The sequence below is a fragment of the Mus caroli genome, chromosome 11 (genome assembly GCF_900094665.2).
Source record: "Mus caroli chromosome 11, CAROLI_EIJ_v1.1, whole genome shotgun sequence".
Lineage (NCBI taxonomy): Eukaryota > Metazoa > Chordata > Mammalia > Rodentia > Muridae > Mus > Mus caroli.
The window spans coordinates 54021232-54043180 of record NC_034580.1 but is presented as its reverse complement, the minus strand read 5'-3'; the positions used below and the strand labels follow the sequence as shown (position 1 = coordinate 54043180).

Genomic DNA, 21949 nt, shown 5'->3' with positions numbered 1-21949 from the left:
TGACACGACCTTCCCACTCTGACCTTGGCGCTCTCGAACGCTTACTGGCCTCAACCCCCGCATCCGCGGAATGGGCTGGAATTCCGCAGGAAAGCGCGCGTGCGCACGCGCCGGCGGACACGGAACTCCATACACCACACCCTTGCTCTTTCTAGTGCCGGGAGCCAGTGTGCTAGCCCGGGACCCGATCCGGAAACAGAGCGACCTCGGCTCCGCCCCGTGAAGGCTACAAAGTGCAGACGCGCAAGCGCCATCCGTGTGGGGGCGGGGCCTTCTGCGTGCCCGCCCTCTTCCCCCGGCGTGCCCCGCGGCAGGCGCTGACGTGGCTGCCGTCAGCGCCGCCATCTTGTGGGAGCGAAACCAACGCCTGGCTGGGAGCAGCCGCCGCGGAGGTGAGACGCGGGGCGCGCTGAGGCCGAAACTGGGGAGGCCACGGTCTGGTCATCGTGGGAGTCAAGGGGGCGCTCGGCTGCGGCTGCTAAGGACCGAGTCCGGTCGGGCGGCCTGAGGTCTATGCTCAGTGGGGCTCGGCGGCAGGCCGGACAGAGGATCGGGGCGCCCCGGAGTCCCGCGTCGCCCACGGCCGCTTGGCCCTCCCCCACTCCGCGGCCCTTACGCCTGCCTGGCCGCCCGCCTCGGGCCGCAGCCCGGAAGTCCGGCCAGGACGCCGGCTCTTCTCCAGGAAGCCAGGTTTCCTGCTGTTCCTCTCTGCGCCTCTCCTAGGCTCCACGGCCCGGGAGCCCGGGAGCGAGGAGCAGGGTTCGGGGGGTCACGGGGTTTTCCTTCTTAAAGGCTAGCCGGCCGCTTCAGATACGGCATAAACCGTGGGCCTGGGGAAACTGAGGCTCGGGTGGCCCGGAGACGGCGTCAAGGTCACTCGGGTGGCGAGGTCTTCCTCTTCTGTCTCTGGAGTCCGGTTCCTGTCGGCCTGGAGGACCGAAGTTGTAGGAAGGGGGAAGGGAAAGGGACAGGTGTCGGACAGGGGCTCCGAACTGCGGATCCGGGTGCTGGGATTTAACACGCGCATTTGCGGATCTCGGGGGATCCCAGAATACCCACTGAGATCCCCAATTAGCCGTGATTTGGGCCCCGAATATCCTCGGTGAGATCTGCATTGGGGTCCCGATGGCCTCTGGAGGGGTTTGAGCCTTGTTTACCCTCTTGACTGGCTCCTTTATGCACTTTTGGGTGGATTAGAAAGGCCATTCTGAATTGGAGAATCTTTAACCTGCCCATGGAATAACCTGCTCCCGGCCTCTGAGCAGTCTGCAGGTACAGAGACCAGGTCCAGTACACAATTCTGGCTGTCCATTTAGGGTGGTCGTGCCATGTCAGATTGTAGTGTAGCTAGCTACATATGTTGTATGGTCTAGCTACATAGAACAAATGCAAAATGCTAGGGAATCTTCTCACATCAAGAAGGAATTCTCCCATTCAAACAGCAACTGGCTACTTTGTCAGGAAAGGAAGGGTCAGCTGCTCTTGGTCCTAGAAGTCATTGGAGAGCCCAGTAGTTGATGCAACAACCCATGTTGGAGTCTTCTGTTGTAGTTCTTGTTTCACAACTAGTGGTCAGCAGTTTTTCCTGCAGGCTGATTCTGGTGGTTTCTGCCGTGTCTGTCAGAAGACTAGTGAGGTGCCATGGTGCTTTGTGTGCTGGCCTCGTGTCTCTCCTCTGTCTTAGCCAGTATCCACAGTGCCTGACATGGGTGACTATAGTGTCCTCACTTTTGAGCTTTTAGCAGCACTAGCAGAAGTGGCCTAGACTATGAGATTTGATGCACTGTGTTACTACCTGGTTTCTCTGTTTCTCCACAGGGTTGTGTGGTGTAAGGGCCAGTCATAGATGTGTGAACTACATTGTCTTCTGTGGCATAAAGGTTTCTCTTATTGGAATGTCTCTCACTTATCCTTAGATTTGAAAATAGGCCTGAGTCACTGGATCACCACACTGTTCTCTTGCTTGTGAGGCAGATGTACAGAATTGCTACTTCAGAAAGGTTTAGGAGCTAGATGGTAGAGTGCTTTTCCAGCCTGCGTGAAGCCTTGCTTTGGATCTCTAGCACTGCATACAAGGTTTAAGACAGTGTGAATAACAGCTGACTCATACTCAGTCTACTCATCCTGAAAGGAAAGTAGCAGTAACTAGTTCTGTGGCCCTCACACAGCTCTGATTGTAAGTCATGCATCTGGGACGTCCACTGTGCCCCTTGCCCCTTGTAGAATGGATGTCCAGAATCTTCCCTCCACTGGGCTGCTTCCTCTGCCCAGGACCAGACAGGCTTCAAAATACCTTTTCTTTTTTTTCTTTTTCTTAAAAAAAAAAAAAAAGTAAAGGTAAATTAGACCAGCAGTTGCTGTGGTAACCCAGTGTCAGGCAGCCTAACCAAGAGAAAAAAACTTGTTGTGCAAGTTCATGCAATAGCTTGTCACAATGCTTTGAAATTGTTTGGTCAATTTTTTTTCAGATTCTTAGAATTAAATGTTACATTGATGTGCAGATTTTTTTCTGTCTATCCCTGGCTGTCCTGGAACTCCCTCTGGAGACCAGGCTAGCCTCGAACTCAGAAATCTGGGATTAAAGACATGAGCCACCACCTCCTGGTTCTGATACACAGGTTTAAATCTACTCGTAATCACAAAGGCTGTGTCATTTGCACTGGGAGCCCTGCTCTAGGTTGCTCTGTCATTCTTGGTCTTCCCTGTTGTCTTTCTTGAATCCCTTTGACCTTTTCATGAAATTGTCAGAGATGGTAAGGAGAGAAAAATGGAAATTTCTTTGACTTGAGATTTGACACCCAATAGCATCTTTTTGTGTGTATTCTCTATCTACTATTGAAGATTTGACATTGCCTACTGAGAAGTTAAAAGGTAGCTGGGGGTGGGAGTGTTGTATGCATTGGGATTTCTCATTACACACCAAGGTCTGTGTCCACTATTGATTGTGATACAGATTATAGATAATAGCTTGGACGGTTTGACAATGTCCTGAAAGGTAACTCAGCCCTCTCAGGTGGGTCAAATGACCTGATTAGCTGGAAAACTTGTTAGTGTAGGCACATCCAATCTCTTTATTTCCAGGGGGACCTTTTAGGTGTTCACCCGAGTTCCACCACCCTGTCCTGCTACAGATAATGGGGAGACTGATGAGAACCCCATACTCTTATCTGATCCTGGGTCCTGATTTTTTACTCACAGTGGTAACAGTTTGGTAGCCTTCAGCAGCCAATAGACTAGGAACAGTGGCACTCTGCAGGCCCTGATAATAGGGAAAGTTTTAAGTGATAAGAGCAGAATTGACAGAAAATAGGACGGCTGGCCAATATTTTATTGCTGCTGTTCATCAGGAAGGGTTTCACTGTGTAGTGCAGATTTTCCTCAAACTTGACATCCTCCTGCCTCCCCTCTGGAGATTATAGCCTGCTGGGATTACAGCTGTGTGCCTCTATGCTAGGCAGGCATAGTTTACAGACAGCAGTTGGGGGCGATTAAGTTCAGGTGGCCAGCAGCTCCCCATATCTGAGGATCTGAGAATCACTGCTGTAGTGTGAGTGGGACTTGGTTATTATCATTGGACATTTCAGGAATTAAGAAGTGTGTGAAAGAATTAAAAAGTCTTCTAATTAGTATTTATAAAGGTAAGTATACCTGTTAAAGGGATGCTTTAACCAGAGTTCTTTCCAAAAGGTTTCTTGTTTTTTTTCAGAATCAGTTGTCAAAATATTTTTGCAGTACCATATACTGAAACAGGAATGTTTGTGGTCTAGATTCTCTGGTTGTCCTCTAACAAGTTTTTTGTTTTGTTTAATTCTGTTGGTATAGTTTAGGTGCATGTGGCTAAGAAAGGGGTTTCTAGATTTAATGAGACCCATTGCTGAAGAGTGAAGGAAGTCTAGGTGGCCTGACATTGTGAGTGTTCTCTGAAGCTTCCTGTTCTTCTGTAGATAAGAATGCACTTCTTCCTTGTTTGAATCCAGCCAGCTATTTACATACGCCCATCTTCTAGTGACTTTGGTGGTGAAATTTTGATTGGTGTTATTATCAGCTTTTAGCATTTCTATTATGTCAAGTTATATCAGACTTTGGACATACCATTGTGATTAACGGAAATGTGTGGTTAAAGCTGCCAGTTGTGGACTAAATTTGATGGATACCTTGCTTCCTCTGTGCTGTCACTTTACCTTCATTCAGTTCCCAGGTCTGTGCACACACCCCACACACACACCCGTCTCTAGCAGTTATAGTGTAGAAATGTTTACATAGAAGCACAACTTGTACATAGTTTAAAACTGCGCAACATGTTGTTCCATGTTGTTGGCCCTGTAGATTTTTCCTGAGTCATTAAGATTAGCCTCTCTGAAGGTGTGTTTTAACTTTTAAAGAAGATGGAAGTGATAGCCTTACTCAGCATTGGGCACAAAGCTGCCTGTCTATGCATGGTATTGGAGTGTTCATCTTAACCATCCTAAACTCTATAGACTATGCAGGCCTTGAACTCACAGAGATCTGACTGCCTCTGATTCCCATGCCTGGCTAAATATATGTAATTTATACTGCAGTGAATGTGTGTCTTGAAAGGAACTAACTAAGGAGTTGGCTCCGTGAGTAAAATACTTGCTGCACAAGCAAGCATGAGAACCAGAGTTAAATCCCCCCTTCACACACAGACCTTCTAATCCCAGCAGGAGGATCGCCAGGACTTTGTGAGTAAGCCACTCCAGCTGAATTAGTGAGCTCCAGGGTCAATGAGAGATTACACCCACCCACCCCCTTCTTAAAACAACATGTATGGGTGTTACCTACCCAAGGAGGCAGAAATGTCACCTCTAAGGTGACATTTTTGCAGAGATGATAGAAAAAGATTGGTAAGTTTGAGAAGGAACCAGAGGCCTCTTAGTAGCCCAGGACAATTGACAGGAGGGGTCTGAGCTGGGTAAGTGTACTCTTGAGTTTGGAACCCTGCCAGGAGCTGTATGGGAGGGTAAGACTAGAGAGAGGGTGCCCTGGTCCCCGAAGCAGCTTTGTAGTCCTCAGGGTATTTTGAAATCTGTGGGAACCCTTTGGCTCTATCATGTAGGGAGGCATTATGTCTGGCACTTAGCCACTTGTGTGGTTTTCATGTAGGTGGAAAATCCCTCTGTGATAGCCTAAGCTTGATCACAGAAAGATACTTTTCTTTGGCATAATGTTAACAGATGTTTCAGGTCTTCCAGGAACCCAACTTTAACTATCTTGTAAGCCAAGGATAGTGTATTTTGTTCTCTTCAGTACCTTAACAAAAGATGTCCTTATTTTTCAGGGAAAAAAATTACTTCTTTGAGGTGGGATGCCCTTGAGATTGCTATGGTTGGCATTTAGTGCCTCAGTAAGCCAGCCATCCCCCTTGTCCTCTTAAGGGAATGGCTAGGCCTAGCAATCAATAAAGCAGAGTTTTGATAGAAGTTACTTCCCTTTGTGTCCCTGTGATGTCATTTGGGGTATGCGCATGGGAATCTTCAATCTTGTGCAAATGTCAGGTTGTCTGTTGGCTTTTTTTCCGGGTGGCAGACTTAGTGAATTTGAAGGTATGGTGGACACCTGACAGTTCTCATAGCTACTATATGTGAGGGTCCTAATATTACTGGTGCCACTTTGCACCTGATTAATTGACTTATTGTAGTGTAGTGGGAAGTGGAGGCAGCAAGTCTCCTTGGTTTGGGTCTGAAGAACTGGGTGGAAATTTGGGAAGGAGGGAGATTTTGATGGAAAAGCTGAATATGAAACATGGAGGAGCCCTACCCAGAGAATAGGGGCAATTGTTAGAGAATGCACTGGGTGACGGTCACCTAAGTTAAAGAAAAAACTTTTATAGTGTCTTAGAGAAGCTTTTCTGACATTGGGATGGTAGGGGACATAGTGTGTGGTGTGTGGCTAGCAGTGCTAGGCTCAGCAAGGACAGTGGACTTGGGGATTTGGTCTTTGTCCTGTGTGTCTGCCTCACTTCAGCAGGGTGGGGCAGAACCAGAGCGGAAGGGAGCCTAGTGACAGCTCAGCCTTCCTGTATAGTTTACTCCTCTGTTTCTACCTGAAGAACAAGTGTTTCAAAAGAAGGGGCATGGCACTTCTACCCTCAGAATAAAAGTTCCCAAAGGTAGAGATAAGGGTTTTGTTTTTTTTTTTTTCTTTTTGGTTTTTCGAGAGGGTTTTGTTTTTTAATTTAAAAGATGTATTAATATTTTTTTTAATTTTTAAAGTGTGTGTGTGTCTGTCTGTCTGTCTGTCTGTCTGTCTTTATAGGGATATGTGAGTGCAGATGTTTAAGGAGGCAGTGATGTGTCAGATCCTTCTGGAATTGTATTACAGATCATTATAAGCAGCCTGATGTAAGTTCTGGGAATCGAACTCTGGTCCTCTGTAAGAGCAGTACTTAACAGCTGAGCCATCTCTAGCTCCTTGTTTTTGTTGTCATGAGACAATCTCAAACTATAACCTAGGCTGGCCCTGAACTCAGGGCAGTCCTTCTGTCTCAGCCTCTGTAGTATTAGGATTACAGATCTAAGCCATGGTGATAGCGAAAGTCAAGTTTTGAAGATTGAATTAGTCAAGCTCATTAAGTACTCTAGTGGCCATCTGTCTCTGTCCAAAGTATGGCTGAATGTACCATTAACATCGAGTTTCAGTAGAAACCCTGCCAATTGTAGCTGGTTTGAGGAAGAGCTTATTTTATGAAAGCACCATGATGGTTGTTCCAGTTCCCTTTTTCTTTAGTGGGCCTTTAGTAGGATGCCAGGTCCAGATCCATTGGCCTCACAGGCAGGTGTGTGTGTGTGTGTGGTGTTTTCTGGGCATGGGGGAAGCTCATAAAGAGATAATCTGGCAAAGCTGTATTACTTTGATTTGCCTTTCAACAGAAATTAATGCTCTTCTGGGTCCTCCTGCTTCTCCTGAGCCCAGGGATGGTGGTGTTATATGTGGGTATGTGATACTTGGCGTGGCTTTGTGCATACTATGCCCTCTGTAAAGACCAATGGAGCAGGGGTGGCCATTGAGAAGCCACAGCCACTTGGAGGTTCCTCCTCATTGCTTCAGCAGGAGCCCTCAATGGTTAGAGAACGTGCATGTTAGCCAACATGGATGTGAATCTGAAGATGTGAGATCAGGGTATAACCTTAGGTCATTTCTCCTCAATTCCATTCTGTGACCAAAATAAGTTGCATCTGTTTATAGCCAGGTGGAATTGTCTCCTATATACAAATTGTATGCTCCATATATGTGCTCAAGAAAGGAGTAAAGGGCTAGGGTCTGGGGGGTACAGCCAACCTGGCTCTTTCAAGGAGTCAGGATAGACTTCCTTAGCACCAGACTTATCCTAGGCTGGAAGTCATGTGATCATGTCGATTGGGCTAAGGTATGAAGACAGAACAAGTGGCTACAGGGTCACTAGGGAGGGCCAGGCTGAGCCTTGTCCCCTGATTTCAGGATGGTTGTGTTGTCATACTGTGCTTTTCTCCATTTTAGATATGTTTCTTGGTTGATGCCTGTTTATGTTTCTTGCTTTGTTTTGTCTATGGTTTGGGGAGCAAACCTAGTGCTCTGCTACTATTTCCAGTTCTGTATGTATAGTTTTGGAGTTTTTTTCCAGTGAGATGAGTAGAGGCTCTCTGTACTTCCTGCCAACGTAGAAATACGGTAGCGGTGTATGATAGGGCAGTGTTTCTCAGCTTATCTATTGCTTTGCCCTTCTGTTTCCTTTCCTCATGTTGTGACCCCCAACCATAAAATTACTTCATTGCTACTTCATAATTATAATTTTGTTACTATTGTGAATTGCAGGATATCTGATACCTGACCCCCTAAAGTGCTTGAAATCCACAAGTTGAGAACTACTGTGTTTGGGTGTGGTTCTGTGGCTCCTAGGTAGGTGCTGTAGGCATGTAGTGCTGCAGGAAGCTCCAGAATGTGCAATTATTCTAGAAGCCCTGACTCCAGTTACAAGTCCAGATTCTGTTACTGAGAGGAAGACAAGACACAGAACAGTAGGTATCTGCTTTAAGAAGATTTACACAAACAATGTGGCAAGATGTTTCCCCATTGGTGCCTTTAGAAGTTTCAAAAATTGTTTCATGAATATTGTAGCTCTAGCTACAGGTGATATGGTAGCTCAGTTATTTGCTTAGAGCTGCTGATGTATAGAGTTAATGTGGCTGTGAATATGTTTTACCTTTTTGAGACTAGTTATGTTATGGTAATGCTTAAAAATAAAGGGAGGCCAGGCAGTGGTGGAGCACGCCTTTAGTCCCAGCACTTGGGAGGCAGAGGCAGGCAGATTTCTGAGTTCGAGGCCATCCTGGTCTACAGAGTGAGTTCCAGGACAGCCAGGGCTACACAGAGAAACCCTGTCTGGAAAAAAGCAATGAATGAATGAATGAATAAATAAATGGAGAAACAATATAAAGATGAGGTTCAGCATTGTAGTTGCTGTAGTTCAAAAACTTTTACTGGAGTTTTACTTTACTTGAGTTTTACTTGAGTATGGGTATACACATTGATTTGTGTGTGTGTGGGGGGTTCACCTTAAGTTTGCAAAGAATGCTCTAATTTCAGTTTCACTCATTATCCTACCTACAAACCAGACCTGGTGGGTTTCCCCTGCCCTGAAGAAGCTTCGAGGAGGCAGTGTGCAACTGTTGATTTAGTCACAGTTTTGCCCTTCCAAGAGTGCTTGCCTGTCTTAGTATCAGCACATTCAATTTTACTCTTAAGCAAATTTTATGAAATGACAACAAATGTAGAGCAGTACTTGGATTGCATGGACATACTTAGTAGCCTGGAATGTTCAGCTGAGGGGCATGTGAAGACCTGAGGCTTTAGGTACAGACATTCTCAGTCTCTGTTAATGTACAAAAAGCAGTGTGTGCAGAGGTCAACATGTAGTCATGTTGACATGACACTAAAGCCCCTTTAAAGTTGCAGGCTTTCATGTATTTTATTTTTGAACACTTTCATGTATTTTATTTTGAAAACTTTAGTTAGAAAGTGTTCTATACTGTGTTCAAGTTCTTTAAGAAAAGTTTTAGAATTGGTAAGTTTCCTCAAATGTGATAACTGAGAATATACCCTTGCTGGATGTGGCTAAACTTTATTTTTGAGGCAGGATCTCCTGTAGCTCTGGCTCCAGTGTTTTAGTGTTGTCCCTGTATGCAGTTCCTGCAGAGGCCAGAAGAGGGCTTCACATCGCCTGAAACTGGATGGAGTTAGAGTTAAGGACAGTTGTAAGCTGCCATGTGGGTGCTGGGAATGGAACTGTGTCCTTTGCAAAAGCAGCAAGTACTCTTACCCATTGAGCCATCTTTTTAGTCCCCTAAAAGGAACTCTTAAGACAGCACCAATTATGGATCACAGGGCCCCCAATGGAGGAGCTAGAGAAAGTACCCAAGGAGCTAAAGAGACCTGCAACCCTATAGGTGGAACAACATTATGAACTAACCAGTACCCCGGAGCTCTTAACTTTAGTAGCTGCTTATGTATCAAAAGATGGCCTAGTCGGCCATCACTGGAAAGAGAGGCCCATTGGACACGCAAACTTCATATGCCCCAGTACAGGGGAACGCCAGGGCCAAAAAGTGGGANGGGGGACTTTCAGGATAGCATTGGAAATGTAATTGAGGAAAATACGTAAAAAAAAAAAAAAAGCACCAATTTTTCATTCAGGTAGTAAGTATGAGTCCTATTCAGGGCAGAACATTCTGTTGAGTCTGCAGCCCAGAGCAGAAAACTTCTCTTTCTACTGGGATTCTTTCAAAATAGTGGTAATAATTGGAGGAAAATGGCAAACCTACACAGTCCGATTTAAAGAAGGTTGTCTGGCCTTTTCTGAGTCTTGTGGATGATGATTGACTCCCCTGGCTGTCGCTTGGCTGCTGCTCAGGCTCCTGTTCAACTACTAAACCAGTCAGGTTGCATTCATTATTGTGGAATAGGTGTGGACTCGGTTGTGTTTTCTCGCCTTTACTTAAGAGACCAGGAAGGCCCTGCTACTGGCAGAGGGTGGTGTAGGGAGTGTGGTTGCCAGAGGAGAAGCTACTTCAACCATGGTCCTCTCCTCCCCAAAGAATGAACTTTCTTGACCCCATCTAACTTAGTGGTTGTGGGTCCTCCTGCCTGAGGCACTCCTCTGGTGGTTTGGTAGGCAGAATAAACCAGCAAGAGGCTCTCTGGGAAAGTTGTTTTCACTGCCTGCTGATAGAGTGAGTAATGCAGAAGAACCGGAAAAGCAAGTTTAGCTTGTGTGTGGGATTGTAGAGGGAAGGTGACAGCAACTTGACTGGGCTTCAGGCAGTCAGTGCCTGTACCCAGAGTCTCTGGTGGTGATTGGCCCTTGTAGCCACTAGGCTTTTCTCTCTGTGGAGGCTCCTTTGGGCTTGGGTCTCTTCTAGAAGCAGTGGTTGGGGCCCTATGAGGACACAGAACAGCAGGGTGGATCTACATGCTTGCATTGTTGAATGTCTTAAATCTGGAACTCATCATTGAATTCTATGTTTGCTTCTTCCTAGGTGATTCTTGTTAAAAAGAAAGAAAATGTTCACTGTGGTTATCATGGCCTTTCCATTGAGAAGGCAGGTTAGGCCCAGCACACTCAGCTGTGGGCTGTGCAGATCACGTGCAAGAAAGCAGCACTGAATAACAGTAGTCATGGACAATGAGACACTCATGCAGCCATGCTGGCAAACTTGGCTGAGGNCCCCGCCACTAGACACAGTTATTCAAGGTGTCTGTCTGCTACTGTAGGGACTTGAGAGGGGTGCACGTATCCTCTCCCCTTAATCTTCCTCTGGGTTTTTTTTTTGGGGGGGGGTCCTGCTTTTCCTTTTGAAACAGGGTCTTATGTAGTTCAGACTGTCCTTCAACCCCCTGCTCATAGCCAAGGATTGATTATCTTAAACTCTGCCTCAACCTTACTGGGGTCATATATTTGCTCATACATGGATAGTGAGCACAACAACTATTGGTTTCTTCACAGCATCTGAACATAAAGAGCTATCTTAATGTCCCCTCTGCCTTACCAAGCCCCCCTGGCACACTGGTGGCACCCTAGTCACCACTGGTGGATCCCTTTTGTTTCTCCATTGGTAACCATTTTTGATGTGTTGATTTAGAAGGACAACTGATTGCTGAGCAGATAGTTAACCTGTGACTGTGGAGCTTTTTTGTTTAAAATAAATTATGTGTATTGCCTCCTTGTTCCCCCCACCCCTACCCCCATACTTGAGTGCTTCCTGCTCTCTGGCATCTTCTTAATTCGTCTTGGGCTCACTTTCTTTTGCCTGGTTTGGATCCTCATGGGATGCCTTGTCATGTTGAAATTGTTTTTAACTATCTATAATTGGTAGGAATTAAAGGTTGAGAGCCATAATCTGAGAATTTTTAAAGAGCGTTGCCTGAGAGTCTTCCTCCCACCAGCACTGACTGCATTGTCATTGTCACAGAGTGTTTTGGCAGTAGGCAGCAGCTCTTAGAGCATGTGCTCCCTCTGCCTAGCTAAGAGTCTCCCTCTGTAGTTATTCTTGTCAATCTGTCCTGTCCATCTGTTTTCTTTCTCTTCTCATTTCCTTCCACTTTCCTCTCCTGTCGTCTTGTCTTCATGTTCTTCCTCCTTTGTTTGGTAGTTGGTTTTGTTTCTTAGTTTTTCCTAGGTAAGGTCTCAGACTCTGGCTGGTATCTGCTAGCCTCAGTGCTAGGATTCTAGGCATGACTCAACATCTAGATTTCTTCCTCCTTTTTCTTTGACAGTCTCACTATATGTTCCAGATTAGCCTCATACTTTCTGTCATCGTGTTTATATTTTTCCTATTCTGCTTTCTGTGAGCCTTCATTTTGAACTTTTCGTGTCCCTCATTTTCTTTTGTTCCAGTATCCTGTTCTTGGTGGACCTCTGTACTGATACATTCAGGCTTTGGGGTGTTCTATTTTTGTTGAGACTTGAGGTCTCACTATCTCCCTCAAGTGATTTGGAACTTATTTTTTAAACCATCCTGGCCTTGACCTCAGAGAGCTACCTACCTCTGACTCCTGGTTGGTGGGATTAAAGGCACGAAATACCGTATCTCACACTGTTTTTGAGGTCTCTTGTAGCTTAGGCTGGCCTCAAAATTGCAAGTAGCTGAGGCAGAACTTCTGGTCTTCCTGCCTCTTTCTACCTAGTGCTGGGTTTACAAGCATGCACACCATACCCTGTTTAGTGTTGGGGATTGAACTTGGGACTTCATGGATGCTCTGCCAACTGAGCTCCATCCCTACCCTGAGTTGTTTGTTTGTTTGATTTTTTTTTTTTTTTGTGGTGGCTTTTCTTTTTAAGATTTATTTAGGTATATGAGTGCTCTACTTGTACGTATGCCTGCATGACAGAAGAAGGCATCAGATCTCATTACAGATAGTTGTGAGCCACCATGTGGGTGCTGGGAATTGATCTCAGGTCCTCTGGAAGAGCAGTCAGTGCTCTTAACTTCTGGGCTGTCTCTCCAGCCCTGGTGACTTGGTTTTTAAGTAGTCTCTCTCCTGTTTTGGCTTGCTTCCAGTCAAAAGGGCTCCCTTTTTGCTTTTTGAAATCAAAAAGGCTTTTAAAGAGAGAGGCTTTGAGGAGCTGCTTCTGTTCATATCTTCTGGGGCATTCTGAGAGTACCCCCATATCTCTGTCCTGTGGTTCAACTACTCTTACACACCACGAGGGGTTGAAGGTACGGCTGGATCCTATCCATGACCACTGTCCCAGGGACTCCAGTGTGTTCACTTGGTTGGGGTTTAGTCACTGTGGCTTCTATATGATGAACCCATCCTGGGATTTTTCTGGGAACTTTCTGAGGAAGGAGTACTTAAGAAGTGAAGTGGTGGGGCTGGTGAGATGGCTCAGTGGGTAAGAGCACCCGTCTGCTCTTCCGAAGGTCCAGGGTTCAAATCCCAGCAACCACATGGTGGCTCACAACCATCTGTAACGAGATCTGGCGCCCTCTTCTGGAGTGTCTGAAGACAGCTACAGTGTACTTACATATAATAAATAAATAAAACTTTAAAAAAAAAAAAAAAAGAAGTGAAGTGGTGATACACACCTTTAATTCCAGAACTCGGATGTAGAGGCAGGTGGATGTCTGTAAGTTCAAGGCCAGCCTGTTCTATAGAAGGAGTTCTAGGATAACTAAGGTAACAGAGAAACCTGTCTCAAAAAAACAAAACAAAACAAAAAGCAACAACAAATGAAGTAGAAGGCCTTTAGTGCTAAAGTATCATTATTGCTCTGTCTTAGCTGATAAAGAAAGTGAAGAATTGCAATCTTCAACATCTCCTTTTTCTCTCTCCTAATATTTTTATTCCCATATGGGTAGTCATTTTGGTGAGTGCAGAATGTTCATCTGCTTAAACATAAGCATCATATTGTATAACTTTCGATTACATTACCTAAGAAGAGGACATTGTCTAGAGGATACTAGAGATGGTGTGAAGAGGTCCTGTAGGCCATGCCTCAGACATGGTGCCATCACATCAGCCCACTGAACAAGACAGTGTAATGTGTAACTTGATGGGGGTATCCCCCAAAATGAAGGATTTTCTTTGTAGAGCCTGCTTAACTGTGGCTAGTGGAAGTGACTGTGTTAAAAAGTCAGCTGTTTTCACAGTGTAATAAGAGGTTACAGAACTGAGCCCTGAAAAATGGTGTATGGAGTCCTCCACATAAAGCCCCTTAACACACCTGCACGTGAAAAGGGGAGGCCACGTGGTCCTGTCTATAGTCCATGTTATGGTACTACTAATCCTTTGTGTTTCACATTACTATAATTTGAATGCACTTTCCAAAGTGAAGTTATATGGGAAATTGAACCCCCAGTGTAATAATAACGTTGGGCAAGTGTTTGGTTCTTAAAGTTCCAGCCACAAGAATGGATAATGGCCATCAGGAGGAGGACTTTGCAAGTTCACACTCACTTTGCCACATGAGATTATGGCATTCCTCTCCTGAAGGATACGGCTGAAGACCTCACCTTAGAGCCAGACATCCAACCTGCCAGACCATGATTTGGATGTCTACTGCATCTGTTGTTGCTAAGTTGCCCACTGTGTGATGTTCTGTTAAGGCAGCACTACGAGACAATTTATAGGGAAACTGCCATTCTTTTTCCTATGGGTCAGTAGCCTTGGATAATACACAGACAACTCTTTCTGAAGGCACTATGGCCTTCTATTTGCTTTTCTTATTAAGAGTTAACAATGAGCCGGGCGTGGTGGCACACGCCTTTAATCCCAGCACTCGGGAGGCAGAGGCAGGCAGATTTCTGAGTTCGAGGCCAGCTTGGTCTACAAAGTGAGTTCCAGGACAGCCAGGACTATACAGAGAAACCCTGTCTCGAAAAACCAAAATAAAAAAAAAAAAAAGTTAACAATGAGCATTTGACAAAGCAAGCAGTAAATCCATTTGGATGAGAAGTGAAGATCAAAGTGGCCACCCGATAGTGAGACCAGACCTAGGGAAACCTTACTATCCTTCCCAGAAGCCCTTAACATTTGATAGGCCCTGGTACATTGGTACCAACTAAGTTGCCTAGCGTTTCTTCTCTTCCAGTGGGCCTTACCTACTAAGTATGCATAGGTCCTTGCAGGGACACAGCTCACATTTGCCTGTCATCCTCTTAAAGGAATGTGCTGCCAGTGGTTTACGGTTTGAGTCTCTTTCTTCTTGGGCTACTTGAGATAGAACACTGTCTTAACAACGGTCTCCCATGACCTGGGCAGATAGAAATGCCTGGAGAGGTGGCATCACAGTTCTTGTGGGTGTGTCTAGTCTTGCTGTCACCAGGGGCTGGTAGAGCATTTGGCTTGTAGTGTTGAGCATAGAGTGTGACTCTTTAGTTGAAAATTGTGGATACTTTGACACTTTGAAGTAAAGATAGAGATGTAAGGTGGTTCTTTCTGATCTTGTGAAGAGCTCTGTTAGGTTTTAAGAGGTCCTGTGTCAGCCAGGCAGTGGTGGCGCATTGGGAGGCAGAGGCAGGTGAATTTCTGAGTTCCAGGCCAGCCTGGTCTAGAGAATGAGTTCCAGGACAGCCAGGGCTACACAGAGAAACCCTGTCTTGGAAAAACAAAAAACAAAACAAAACAAACCCCCAAAAAGGCCCTGTCTCTCTCAAAACTTTTTAGTGCCAGCTCCCGAGTGTGAGTATACTTGATTGTAGTTAGATGTCCCTTCATTCTGACAAGTGGTTAGACTTGGGAGACAAGGGGTTGTTGTGGTATCTGCGCCTTCCTAAACTGATATGTGTGGCCTTGGTGAGCGTAGGTAGTCTGGTGGGCAGGGGGAAGGGGGCAGGGTTCTTTTCTGCCACCTGGGAACTAGATTGAATTGTCTCCCATCCTCCCGTGAAATTTCAGGAGGGATATGAGGACATGGCTTCGGGCAGGGGACTCCTGCGTAGGTGTCTCTGACCTGCCACAGGGCCCACACTGGCAGTGTATAACAGTACTGGAACCACTTTTCTTTCCCAGGTCTTTGGCCAGTATCGATTCCACCTGTCCACAAACATGGGGAATATCTTTGCAAACCTCTTCAAGGGCCTTTTTGGCAAAAAAGAAATGCGCATTCTCATGGTGGGCCTGGATGCTGCAGGGAAGACAACAATTCTATACAAACTGAAGCTGGGCGAAATTGTGACCACCATTCCCACCATTGGTGAGAAGCTGGGACCAGGGCCAGGGTGGGGGTTGGGTGTGGGGATCCAAAATACAGAGGCCCTCAGCTGCAACCCTACCCCCCAGGTTTCAATGTGGAGACTGTTGAATACAAGAATATCAGCTTCACCGTGTGGGATGTGGGCGGCCAGGACAAGATCCGGCCACTGTGGCGCCACTACTTCCAAAACACCCAAGGTAAGCGGCCAGTCCTTGTCTTAGATTCCTCATATTTGCCTCAAAGGGATGCAGTTGGCTCACTGAGCCTTGTGGTCTTTGCCATTTCAGGGCATTAAGCCACACCAAACATCATGGCCAGTGGGAGGACTGGATCTAGAGCCTGTGGGGTCTGGTGGGGAGTGTTCAGTATGTGCACTAATGTGGCCATGTTTCAGGCTTGATCTTCGTAGTGGACAGCAATGACAGAGAGCGTGTGAACGAGGCCCGTGAAGAGCTCATGAGGATGCTAGCTGAAGATGAGCTCCGAGATGCTGTTCTCTTGGTGTTTGCCAACAAGCAGGTAGGCACCAGCAAGGTCCTTCCCTGAAGGAAAACCTGTATCAGGGAAGAAAGAGGAGGGGTGAAAGGCTATCCAGGGTTATTGGCTGTTTGTGGTCCCTGCCACTAATTCTTCCTTTTCCTCAGGACCTCCCCAATGCCATGAATGCGGCCGAAATCACAGACAAGCTGGGGCTGCACTCTCTACGCCACAGGAACTGGTACATTCAGGCCACCTGTGCCACCAGCGGGGACGGGCTCTATGAAGGACTAGATTGGCTGTCTAATCAGCTCCGGAACCAGAAGTGAACCAGACCCCTCCCTCCCCCTCACTTCCTCTTCTCCGCCCTCAGCTTTCCTCTCATGTGGCAAACGTGCGACTCTGTGGTCCTGAGTGCCAGAAGCTGTCTCCATGGGTTGGTCACAGTGTGCATCGCACCGTGCTGTACATGTGCAGACGCAGCCTGCAGCCAGGTTTTTATTTAATGTAAATAGTTTCTGTTTCCACTGAGGCAGTTTCTGGTACTCCTATGCAATATTACTTAGCTTTTTTATTGTAAAAAGAGAATCAACTCAACTGTCAGTACTGAGAGGGATTTGGGTGTAGGGGCACCTGGCCTCCGGGAGCCATTGGGCTGTAGACTGGTGTCGGTATCCATTTGGTGGTTGGTTTTTAACCCAAACTCAGTGCATTTTTTAAAAATAGTTAAAAATACAGGACAAGAACACTTGAACACACAGAACGGAGACTATGCCTAGTGTAGGTTTTGCAGTTAATGGCCTGAATGCTAGTTATCGGATCACCTGTTTCGCTGTGGGAACAGGAGAGAAGGTGACGAACAAACCACCATCCGCTGCATGGTCACAGTAGAGCCCCCGTGACTCGCCTGTCTTTGGGTCACCTGCATTCCATAGCATTGTGCTTGTACTTGTGCTCACACGGTTACCTAGGGTAGGCTGGGAGCCATTGTGGGGTGCAGGGCCTGGCTTGTACTTGGTGTGTGCAAGGCCCAATGGCAGCCTGCATACCCAGCCTACTCTTGGGCCCACTTGGACGCGCTGGCAGGAGGCCTGGGTCTCACCAGCAGGAGTGCGTGCAAGGTGGGAGGGTCGGTCCATTACAGACCCACATCCTGGAGCACCCCCATCTCCATGTGTGAAGTAGCTTCCTCCCTCAGCCTGCAAGGGTCCGATTTGCCATCGAAAGACGACCTCTACTTTTTTCTTTTGTATTTTGATAAACACTGAAGAAGCTGGAGCTGTTAAATTTATCTTGGGGAAATCTCAGAACTGGTTTATTTGGTGTCGTGGAACCTCTTACCGCTTTCAATACACAATTAGTAATCAACTGTTTTGTATACTTGTTTTCAGTTTTCATTTCGACAAGCACTATAATTATAGCTGTTAGAATAAAGTCTCTTAACTATTTGATGGGCTTGTGTGTCAGTGCCACCACTGCCAGGCTTCTTCCTGAGATTGAGAGCCCTTTTCATGCTGTAGGAAACAGGTGCCCTTTAAGCCCTAGTGGAATCTGGTGAGATCTGGATGTCTTGACTCACTTATGTCTTAAGGTGCTCCTTTCCTTTTCTTTCTGTGACAAACTGGGGCAGCTGGCCTTGAAGTGCTTATCTCTGGGTAGGCGTGACCACTAGAAGATCCAAAGTCTATTATCCTTCTGAATAGGCCCCTGCCTAAGTGGACTGACCTTCACCCCCTTGAGGTGCTGCAGTCTTAGATAATTAGTCTTCTCTCATGCTTAGGTGGCTACCTGCAGGGCACAGGTCTTCATAGAAGCAACAGCACGAGTCTCAGGACATTTTGGGGTCTGCCCAAAAGTATGCACTCGCAGCACAATAGCTTTTACAATCAGAACTTTCTATGTTGTAGCAACCCTAACTTCTACTGTCTGCCTAAATGTACATGGGCTCTAAAATTGCTATTATCTGGCTGTTGGACCTCTTAGGCAGACAGCAGATGCCTTCAGATCCACAAAAGTTTGTTCTTCCAACTTCTTGGCCACTTGTATGATTGATTGTAAGGCAGCCTCAAGGACAGGATTCTGGTCCCTAGACCCCGTTCCCTTAATATATATTGGAAGGGGGCCCCATGCTCCCAGCCTAACCTGTCCTCAGTGAGATAATACACTCTACTTTTAAAATACATTTACTTAAGTACAAAGTGGGCTGATACAAAAAAAAGTAGGAGTAATCAGTAACACGCACCCTAACCTCAAGGGCCTGGCCTGTGGCAGCAGAGACAGTCTCCCGGGCAGTTATATCTTCCTTGGCAGGGGGACAAGGCAAGAGCACTACCCTCATAGAACCACTAGACTGGTAACCCAGGACCCACTCTATGACCTGGAGTGGTTGCCTCCAAATGGCAAGATAGATCCTAAGATCCAGCAAGCTTGGCTCAGGATCCTGTCGGGGAGCAGCCACCTGCCTTATCCCAGCCACAGAGCCACAGTTAGTTGGGCAGGTAGGGAGTGGGCTGGAAGCTACTTGGCATCCAGGGCTCTGCTGTCCTTTGGTGTAGCCATTCTCAGTCATCAGAGCTTCTGTCTTGTCGTCTGCGGGATGGATTCCTTCCACTGTCCTGGCTATGTTCCCGCTTCCTCTTAGAGCAGGGAGAGAAGTCAGAATGTCTCTGGCGTCTGGGCCTACAAAGACAAGGACAACCAGACACTTAAAGGGTCCCTCACCCTGCCAAGCACCACACCAGGCCTGGCTAGCTTTGCCTCCCATTTCCTTAGTGTCCCAGGTAGAGTTGGGCCTAGCCTACCGGGGAGGAGAGGGAGATGAGGAGCAGCTGTCAGCCTCCCTCTTATGTTCTTTGTCTTTCTTCTTTTTGTGTTTCTTGTGTTTCTTCTTCTTTTTCTTCTTTTCTTTCTTGCTCTTCTTATGGCTCTCTGCACTGCAAGAAACAATACAAAGGATCAGAGCTTGAAGGACTCGTGCCTACTCTACTGTGGGGTAGTCTCACCCAGCAGGGAAAGGCAGACTAGAACAGGATCCATTGTGCACTGATAATATCTACATGTCGGGAGTTCACATTTTTTTTTAAGATTTATTTATTTATTATATGTAAGTACACTGTAGCTGTCTTCAGACACTCCAGAAGAGGGAGTTAGATCTCGTTACGGATGGTTGTGAGCCACCATGTGGTTGCTGGGATTTGAACTCCAGACCTTCGGAAGAGCAGTCAGGTGCTCTTACCCACTGAGCCATCTCGCCAGCCCTCATATTTATAAAATGAGCTTAATATTAGGCTCCATGGCCACAAAGATGAGTGCTGGAATGCTGCCAACCTGGTGGGCCTTCTCTCTCCTTGGGAGACAAGTTCTCATTATGCAGCCTTGTCTAGCTTGGAACTCACTATTTTACCTACGTACAAAGTTGAGATGACACAAAAGTAGAAGTAGCCAGACACACGTACACATCTCAAGGCCTGGAACCAGCTTGTGAGAACTCTCAGAGATCAGCCTGCTGTCTACCAAATGCTGGGATTAAAGAAAGTTGTGTGCCGCCCACCCCACCAGCACCTCCCACCAAACTGGCCAGTATCATGGTCCTGAATGCCACCCTGCTGGGTCACCTATGGCAGCTACTGAGACTCCAGCCCAGAGATGGAGGTCCACCTACTTCAGTCAAACTAAGAGAGCTAAGGCAGTCTGCCCCTTTATGCATGCACAGGGAGGCAGACTCAACTTACTCCAGTTCAGCTTTGTCCTCCGCGCGAGGCTTTTTCCTGGTAGCAGATGGGGCAGTGCTTGGGCCTTCGCTGTCCACACGGTGGTGCTGTATGACATGAGTAGCTGTGGTGAGGGACACCCAGGGAGTCCTGCCCCACATCTCAGACACCTCTAAACCCCAGGATCCTGTGCATTAGGCTTGACAGGGTTTACCGTGAACACTGACAGCCCAAGTTTGGCAGCCTCTTTGTCTTCTCGGGATAGCGCCACACGGCCCGCGGAGCCACTGCAGGGGACAGAGCTTTTGAGGACAGTTCTCAATCACCGCCCAGGCCTACCCTGGACTCCCCAACAAGCCTAACCTGGCGCTGCCCAAGCCCAGCAGCCGGTCCACGCCCTTCTCCTCAGGGTCTCCTCCTTCCCGTTTGCAGATCTCCACGAAGTCCTGCGGAAGCAGGGTAAGATAGGAGGTTCTAGGCCGAGACAGGCAGACCCCCCCCCCCCCAGGACCTCGAACCCATATCTCAGACTCACCTCCTTGCTCAGGCCGGTGGGCTGTTTCCTCACGTTCTTGTAACCACTGCGAGCAAGGGTCAGGAATGCTCATCAAGGCCCCTCGGTCCCCTTCTTTCCTGTGCCCCGCCCACATCCAGCCCCGCCCCAGGGCCACCCAGATCCCGCCCTCGGCGCTTGCGGTCGCCCCGCAGCCCAGGCACTTACAGTGCGGCCAGCAGCGCCTCACGCTCCGCCTCGCGCACGGCTGCCAGTTCTTCCTCACGGCTCGGGCCGGTACACGGCGCGCGGTCCTTCGCGTACCAGGTGAGGTCGCGGCCCTTCTGCCAGCGGCCTACTGGCGCCATCAGCGAGTTGCCCAAGTAGTTCTCCCTCTGCTTGTCAGTCTTCACGTCCTCCCAATTGAACTGGTCTTGTCCGCCACGCACGCCACCGCGATTGGAGCCGAACATGGCGCTGGAGCCACTGCACAGTCTTCAGTACCCGCGGTCTCGAGTCAGACTCCCCGCAGCACTCGGCCTCCGGACGCACGCCGTGACGTCATTCTCGCGCCCCCGCGCGCGCCTGCGCTCTCGCTAACGTGCCCGTGCGCCTGCGCACTGCGTATCCGAGAGCCATATTAATGAAGGTCCTCTTTCTAAAGGGCGTTCAGGGCTTCACTGGCGCAACCATCATCCTAGTACCACGTGCGCCTGCGCACTAGCTCCTCAAAAAGACAGCTGTGCTATCCCACCTGATAACTCTTGTATGAAGGAATCTCGGTGGAAAGGGACACTACAAAACCTTAGTGACACCAGGAGGGGCCTGCCCCTTGCTTTCTGGAAAGGCAAGAATGCTAACTCCAAAGGTCCCGGGTCACTGTTGAAACTAAGTTAAATAATGGCAAACCTTCACGGAACACTGAGGGGCAGATAAAGTCACCAAAGAAACATGGATTCACTCTTCCATGCTCTGGGTGACAGAATGTGCGTACGTGACATGAAAGCCCAAGCATCCCTAAACCTGAGCGATCTGTGTTCTCTGCAGGTGAAGCTTTACTGGGCAATTTACTGAGGCTGTGCCTCAAAATGAACAGAAACTGAGCTACATCTTAATGACAGATCACTTGCCTAACATGATGGTCTTGGGTTTCATCCCTAATCTGAAAATTACCTATCCTGGAACTCTCTAGCATCCCAAATAGACCAAGACAGCCTCATTTTTATGTCTTCATTCTGAACCCATGTTGAGTACCTGCCACAGCTTGTGAGGCTCTTGGTATGAGCTCTGAGGTCATGTCCTGGCTTTAGAGGACACAGCTGGACTCAGATCCCTCAGCACAAGATCATACTCGGGATGAATGGATGGTCCCAAGGGGAGCTGCACGATAAAGTGGAAATGTATCCTTTATTTGCCTGATGTAATTGTCATTTCTGAATCTTACTGACTCTAGGCCTCGTCCTGGAAGTTTCTAGCCTCCATACAATCTTATCTTGGCCTAGAATGTTTTCAACCTCTGAGACCTATTGCTGAATAAGCTCACCCTTTAATGCTCTTCTGAACTCTATCTAGCTGGAT

At 47.4% G+C, this 21949-nt stretch overlaps 2 protein-coding genes across 3 annotated transcripts; one reads left to right on the top strand and one right to left on the bottom strand.

Moving 5' to 3' along the window:
• The first annotated feature begins 297 nt into the window (after positions 1-297).
• Arf1 (ADP ribosylation factor 1) lies at positions 298-17619 on the top strand. Of its 2 annotated transcripts, none has more exons than XM_021175459.2 (5): positions 298-392; positions 15508-15691; positions 15778-15888; positions 16086-16210; positions 16336-17619. In XM_021175459.2, the coding sequence occupies exons 2-5, from the start codon at positions 15544-15546 to the stop codon at positions 16495-16497; spliced, it is 546 nt and encodes a 181-aa protein (XP_021031118.1). In that variant the 5' UTR covers positions 298-392; positions 15508-15543; the 3' UTR covers positions 16498-17619. The 2 variants fall into 2 exon arrangements, with proteins under 2 accessions (XP_021031118.1, XP_029339442.1); XM_029483582.1 differs by having other exon boundaries at positions 389-690.
• Positions 17620-18338: 719 nt separating this feature from the next.
• C11H1orf35 (chromosome 11 C1orf35 homolog) lies at positions 18339-20926 on the bottom strand. Its single transcript, XM_021175458.1, has 7 exons — positions 20600-20926; positions 20414-20459; positions 20242-20324; positions 20093-20165; positions 19900-19985; positions 18970-19101; positions 18339-18847 (listed from the first exon to the last, which is right to left on the bottom strand). The coding sequence occupies exons 1-7, from the start codon at positions 20842-20844 to the stop codon at positions 18730-18732; spliced, it is 783 nt and encodes a 260-aa protein (XP_021031117.1). The 5' UTR covers positions 20845-20926; the 3' UTR covers positions 18339-18729.
• Between the last annotated feature and the right edge of the window lie 1023 nt (positions 20927-21949).